This window comes from Asparagus officinalis, chromosome 4, assembly GCF_001876935.1.
Source record: "Asparagus officinalis chromosome 4, Aspof.V1, whole genome shotgun sequence".
Classification (NCBI taxonomy): domain Eukaryota; kingdom Viridiplantae; phylum Streptophyta; class Magnoliopsida; order Asparagales; family Asparagaceae; genus Asparagus; species Asparagus officinalis.
This window is the reverse complement of record NC_033797.1, coordinates 26,631,394-26,638,918: the sequence shown is the minus strand read 5'-3', so window position 1 is coordinate 26,638,918 and position 7,525 is coordinate 26,631,394. Positions and strand designations below refer to the sequence as shown.

At 34.3% G+C, this 7,525-nt stretch overlaps 1 protein-coding gene across 1 annotated transcript; it reads left to right on the top strand.

The window, feature by feature from the left end:
• Positions 4,395 to 6,181, top strand: LOC109838385 (protein ALP1-like). The gene is made up of 4 exons (XM_020406834.1): positions 4,395 to 4,922; positions 5,005 to 5,070; positions 5,446 to 5,590; positions 5,673 to 6,181. Exons 1-4 carry the CDS (start codon positions 4,395 to 4,397, stop codon positions 6,179 to 6,181), a joined length of 1,248 nt encoding a protein of 415 aa, XP_020262423.1.

Here is a 7,525-nt window from a genome sequence, read left to right as displayed (position 1 = left end):
CTGATACATGCTGAAAAACCTATTTTGGTTGATTTTGGAAATTCTTTAAAAATAGCAAATCAATTCCAAAAATAATAAAACTTTAGAAAAAGTTTCTAAATGATAAAATGAACATGTTAGAAAAGGAATTTTTGGAAAATCAATTTTCATTTGCAAAAACACACTGTTTTTGAAAAGTGTTCGTAAAACATGTATTTTACGAATATGAAAATTTTGATATGACTCATAAACACGTAAATATATCTCATGCATATATTATGTGTATATAATAAAGTATGAATGAGCTGTAAACATGAGATAAAATATATTGTAATGACGTTTGATGAAAAATCATTTATGTGATAGAAAACGTCAAAAATCGTGTTAAGTGTACATATATTGAGCTTACATATAAACATACAATATATGTAAGTAAACTAAACTTATACCTAGGTAAATCCACACATATAAACTTGAATCTTTAACGCTTGATTGTCGTGTGTTGAAATACCTGTAAAGAGAAATATAAACACAAAACTAGAGAATATATTAGCGATAAATTGTTTGACAAATCATCATTAAAACTATAGGGTCAACAATAAGGACTTTTAGTACCCGGTAAACAAGATTTGGGAATAAATACCCAATAAATCCGATGGGTTATATAAATACAAACCTCTTATCAAAACAAAACCAATAATCATGAAAACAAAAAAAATGATCAATAAAAAGAATTGTTTTCATTTTCAAAAAATTTAAAGTATAATTTTCAAAACCAAGAAAAAAAATAAAAACACTAAAATTCTTGGTTTAAAATCAAATTTGTTTTGGTACCAAAGTATTATTGGTACCAAAAGGTTTAGGGACATGACCCCTATCATTTAAGCTTAAAGCCCTAGGGTTATAAACCCGTTTGGGCACATGTGGTGCACTAACACGGTCAAAACAATAATCACTCAAATAACCCTTCCGATTACAATTTGTGCAATGAAAAAGATCCATTTGTTTTTGTGGATTATTAGCTCGTGCACGGGAATCATTTGCAAATAAAGATTGTCTTTTAAAATTATTTTGCAAATGAGAAATATTATTAAACAAAGGTGGTCTTTTTGAAGCAAATTACAAATTTAGAGCATTTTGCAAATCAAAACAAAATTTAGCAAGATGTCCAGAAGATTGGTGATAATGCTTACAAAGTTGATCTTCCACCAAATGAGTTTTCTCTACAACAACGAAACTCGAGGACGAGTTTTCTTCAAGAGGAGGAGATTGATGCAGCACACGTTTAATAAAAACACGTGCTCCATTCTTATTATTAGTTTCTTATTTTCTTGAATTATTTTCTAGGTTTCCTAATTTCATGTTTCCTATTCTAAGTTTTCTAATTTCATTTCCTATTCTTAGTACGTTTTATATTCTTTGTATTATGTATTCTATTTAAGGCTTTAAGTTGTATCTAGGAAAAACAATCTGAATAATATTTTGGAAGAAAAGTTATCATTAGCTTTTTATCGATTTGGGTTCTCGATTGTTTTTTTGAAACACATATTCTGCTGCACCACAGATTTTCTTTTTTAACTCCAATTAAATTAATTTTCCAACCCATTTTACATTAGTCATAAAATGTACTAGACAAAAGAAATGTAAAACAGCTCTGAAATAAGTTTCCTGAAATTGCTTGGGTGTTTACATATATGGGTTGTTTGGTTCGTTTCCTTCATTTTCCAAAAATGATTTTTCTTTACTTTCTTGTGTTTTCTTCACTTTTATGGAAAGTGTTTCTTGTGTTTGTTTCACAAAAAATATGGACTAAAAGTACTTTCCACCACTTTTCTTAGTTTGGTTCAATTTGAAAAAAGAAAAAAAAAATAGATGTATGAATAGATTCCCTCATTTTCTAGTGTTTGTTTCAAACTAAAAAATCAAGAAAACTCGATAGTGGTCACCATGGTGTGATTACTACCCATATAAGACAAAATATTAACAACAAAAATTGAGGCACACAAAATATATTAGCCCTCAAATCTACATATTTCTAATTTATCCTCACTAGTCTAACAAGTCATTAACTATAGCTAAATCTAAACCAACGTGAATTATTGAAAACAACATAGTAGATATGGCGGGGCCTAATATAAAATTAAGAACGATTTAGATTGTAATAAGAGAAAAATCCCAAACAATAATAACTCTTGATTTATCCCACAATTCACTCAATTTACAGAAGGCCGAAACCATGTAAAAAGTAAAATGCAGCAACATTCAAATTAAGGTATTGATCACTATTTTGTCAAAAAATTTAGATCTTGCAACCTCCCTAATGAAAGAAGTTCATCGGCCAGAGATCTTACAGATGAGGGGGAGGATGGCAAGAACTAGGGCAAGGCCGAAGCTTTCACTGGGTAGATAGTTCATTGGCTGATAGAGCACCGTCGCTGCCAACACCACCGTCGTCAGCACCACCTGAGCGCATAAGATCCTGTACACTTTGCGTACAAACCTCCATCTGAGTTCGTTCTCGCTGGCATCCAGCCTTGGGTACAGCCTCAATCCACCACCTGCCTCCAGATCCATGTCATCCTTCCCGCCATCGAACAGAGTGAATCCATACCGATCACTATTTTGGGGGATTTTCCTCCAAAATCGTGTTTATGGGGGCGGAAAACTTCTCAGCTCCAAATCCCAGCTGGCAGCGATTTTCTCTCCCGCTTTCTTTTTTAGCTTTGACGAGCCAAACAACCGATTGTGGAGGAAAACATCAAATTTTCCATGTGTCAGTTTTCTTTTAGGCCACTTTCTCCCAATTTGGGTTGTCGATTGTTTCTTTGAAACACCTATTCCGCTACACCACAAATTTTTATTTTAACTCTAATTAAATTAATTTTCCAACCTAAGTTACATTAGTCATAAAACGTACTGGACAAAAGAAATGTAAAACATCTCTGAAATAATTTTCCAACCCAATTTACATTAATTTCCATTTCTTGGTTTTTTAGGAAATCAACCAAACAGACCCACAACATAAAACCGATTGAACAAAGAAAACGTAAACAGTTTTAGACTTAGGGGCTGTTTGGTTCGTTTTTTATCGCTGTGGAAAATCTTTTCACCACCTCCACGTAAGAAGTTCGATGGCCACGTTGGATAAAACGTTTTCGTCGGTTTATTTTCCCCACTTTGGTTCGCTAGGGTTTCACAAGCAAAACTGAAGATTTTTCGCCATCGCCTCAGATTTCCTCCTCTCCCTCAATTCCTCCCTCAACCTCGTGAAATCGATAGAAACTGTAGCCACGTCGGCTGTTTGGTTTCATCGTTGATTTCTTCAACGACCTATACTTACCTCCGCCCTCTCCTCCCGCCAGAAACTCCGGCGACCCACTTTGTCCCTGTATTCGGATCTGATCATTGACGATAATAAACAGATCTGATCATTGCTGACGCTGTTGCTTCATAAATCAAGGTAAAAATTGGGTTTTTTTAATTTTCTTATTATTAGTTTAATTTACAACAATGATCTGAGAATTTGTGGGGATGGGGGGGGTCTGATTTACGCAATTTTTTTGGTTTTTCGAATCAATTTTTCTGATTTTTCTATTTTTTGACAGTTCACAGATAAGAAAATATGATTAGAAAACTTCGAATACCCATTCATGGAGAAAATTTGTGGGAGGGGGGAGGGGTCTGATCTACGCAAATTTTTTGATTTTCGAATCAATTTAGGTGATTTTCCTATTTTTTTGAGATTTCACAGATAAGAAAATGATGAAATTTCGTATAATTTCTTAGATTTTAGAATTAATTTTTGTTGTTTTAGCATTATTATTGGGAATGTATTTTCGTATAATTTCTTAGATTTTAGAATTAATTTTTGTTGTTTTAGCATTATTATTGGGAATGTATTACGGATTTATTTTTCTAGGTGAGTATAATTTCTTAGATTTTAGAATTAATTTTTGTTGTTTTAGCATTATTATTGGGAATGTATTACGGATTTATTTTTCTAGGTGAGACATATCAGATTTAATTACTAATAAATATCTGTAGGTGTTGAAAAAATTATAATTTGTGATGAGGAGCTTGTGACTGTAGCAGTGAGAATTCCCCCATGATTTCGTATTTTCTAAGATCAATTTTTGGGTATTTTTAATTATCTCATTATTAGATAGTATAAAACTGTTAGTTCGTTGCGTGTTGTTAATGTAATTTTTCTCATTTTAGGAGCTAAAGTTCATATCTTTGTTATTTATTAATGCTATTTATATCACTGTAATATTTTTTGGTTTGATATTGTAGTAATCCATGTTTGTAATTTGTAAATTGTAAATTGTAAATTGTAAACTATAATTTGTAATTTGTTCAGATTTTAACATAATTCGACTTAGATTCTAACGGGATAATGATTTTTTGCATCGTAGATGGATAATCATGGTGATTGTTACGATGAACAAAGTGTTGTAAATATGGTTCAAGATGCTACCCTATCCGTTCTAATTATAATAATTACTGTCATAAGAAGAATGCAAGTAAGGCGTAAATCAATTCGCAGTGGTCCAAGTAAGGAAAAAAGAAGACAAGAGAGAGCTAGAATTGAGCACATAAAGCGAATTTATAATGGTTTTAGTGATAGTTATGTGAATTATATTAGAATAAGAAGTGGTGCTTTTGTTAAACTAGCGAGTATAATGAGGAACAATATCCTGCTAAAAGACTCAAGGAATATAACAGTGGAAGAACAACTTATAATGACTCTGAACATTCTGGGTCATAAATCTAAAAATCACATAGTTAGATCTTATTTTATAAGATCAGGGGAGACAGTGAGTAGATATTTCAACAAGGTATTACAAGCAATTATTTGCTTGCGTGGACGGTACATGAGACAAGCCCCCAATGACATTCCCCAAGAGATCATTAACAACCCACTATACTACCCTTATTTCAAGGTATATCTACACTTTAAGCACATTTAAATGTATAATCAATGTAAGTAAATTTTAATTTAGATGTGTTATACATGTATTATAGAATTGTATTGGAATGATAGATGGGACACATGTTGTGACACCCCTGTTTCCCGGAGTCCCGGAGTCGGTACGCTATTAGATCTGATGGACTGGCCTCACAAACCACCACATGTCTTTTCAGCACGTTTTATCCTCACTCACGCGCTCTCTGGAAAACTTCCCAGGGGGTCACCCATCCTAGAATTTCTTCAGGTCAAGCACGCTTAACTTTGGAGTTTCTAAGAGTTGGGTTCCCGAAAAAAAGATGCATCTTGGTGGTATGAATATTCTAATCAAATCTATCAATACTAATCGCATCACCCTCTCAAGGGTTGGGGTATTACACATGTAGATGTTATGCTTCCGATTAATCTTGTTACACGATTTCGAGGCCGCAAATGTGTTACACAGAATGTGCTTGCAGCTTGCACCCCAAACAAACTGTTCACATATGTTCTAGCAGGTTGGGCAGAATGTGCTTGCAGCTTGCACCCCAAACAAACTGTTCACATATGTTCTAGCAGGTTGGGAGGGGTCTGCAAATGATTATAGGATTCTTCAGGACGCATTGTCTAGACCACAACCACATGGATTGAGAGTCTATGATGGTAATTAATTATAGACTTAACTTAAAATTTATTATTTTTAATATTCAAACTTGACTTAACAATTTTCTTAATAAAATTGTAGGCAAATACTATCTATGTGATGCTGGGTACCCAACCATGCCAGGTTTCATCTCTCCATACCGATGTGTTCGATATCATTTGAAAGAACATTTGAGTAAAACACCTAAGAATAGAAGAGAATTATTCAATCTAAGACATTCTTCATTGAGGTCTAAGATTGAATCTGCATTTGGCACATTGAAGAATCGTTTCAAGATTTTGTGTGCTAAGCCGCATTATCCTTTTCCTATACAAGTAGATATCGTATTGGCATGCACGGTACTCCATAATTTTATTATAACTGTGGATCCAAGTGATGAACTACTCAACAATGATGAAATTAATGAAGACATTGATAGCGAAGTGGCTTTCGAGAATGACACTAATTTAGTTGATTTTACTCAAAATCAAACCCAAAGAGAGCAAACCAAATCAAGAAATGAGTGGAAGACTCTTAGAGATGATATTGCTTGGGCGATGTGGGTGGACTACTGTGATATGTATAATCATGGTGTAACCACAGAGACTTGATTTTTATTTTTGTTCTATTTATGTTCATATATGTACTCAATAACTCTATTTCCATTAATGTCATTCTGCTTTTATTCATGTTTTACTTCTTTCATCTAACTTTTTCTATTTAATTAGTAATGGCTGATAATAGTTCATTGAGTGGGAGAGATAATCAAAAAGGCAAGGGGGTCGTTCCTTCACCTTCCCCACCACCTCAACCCCCTAAGTCTGTGCATCACGGCGATGAGTATTTTCCATTTCAGCAGTCGTACTTTGTACAACAACCTCAAGCATACCCGAACATGCCATTCTATGATAGCAGCTACTTTCCAATGCACCATAATATGGGGGCCATATTCGAACATGCTCAATTCACCCACTTTGCCTCCACAATTTCACAGTCCTAATCTGAGTGGGGTGCAGCTTTCGCACACTAGTGGTAATGGATCTACTCCCGAATCAGGTTCCAAACGGGACCTCGTAGAAGAAGGGGTAGAAACATCGCCAAATCCAAAGAAGAAGAGGAAAAACACCACATCCAAAAAAATGGTGAAGTAGGTGGTTCTCAAGGGAATAAATATTTGTTCTGGGATTCCCGTTATGATGATGAGCTTATTCCATTTCTTGCTGACTTGGTAAGAAAGGGTTACAAACCCGATAAAAGCTTTAAGAGAACCGCTTTTCATATGGCTTCTCAACACATTAATGATAAGTTCAACACAGTTTTTAAGTGGGATAATGTCATGCACCGCATCAAAACTCTACGAACAAGATTTCGTGATATGAAAACTTGTCGTAATCTTAGTGGTGCTGGATGGGATGATAGTACGAAGTCTGTCATTATGGATCCTGAATGTTTGGATAGGTGGATTGAGGTAAATAAAGCATGGTTAAAGATTAATAGATTTATTTTCTATTTTTAAAGCAATTTTTCTAATTAATTAAATTATTATTTTTCAGGACAAGAGCTTTAAGAATGCTAAGCTTAGACAATATGTCAATAAACCATTGAGGCATTATGATGATCTCGCCCTTATCATCGGTGATGATCAAGCTACAGGTCAATTTGCTAATGATGCTTGGAAAAAGTTTAGCCATAGTGAGACCATAAATCTTGGAGATGAGGCGAACTCACTAATGCATTCTCCCCAATCTATTCAAGTACACATTGTAGATGGCGAGGACACTCCTCCGCCTAAGGAAGCACCCAAAATATCAAGTTCTAAAGCTAAATCATCCTCCGCCAAGGTAAAGGCTCATAAGACCAATCTAGATAGTGAGATCATGCTAAAGATGGTGGATAAGATAGATGTATTTAGCACAAACATGAAGTGTGGGAATATGCATTGGACCGAGAAGTTA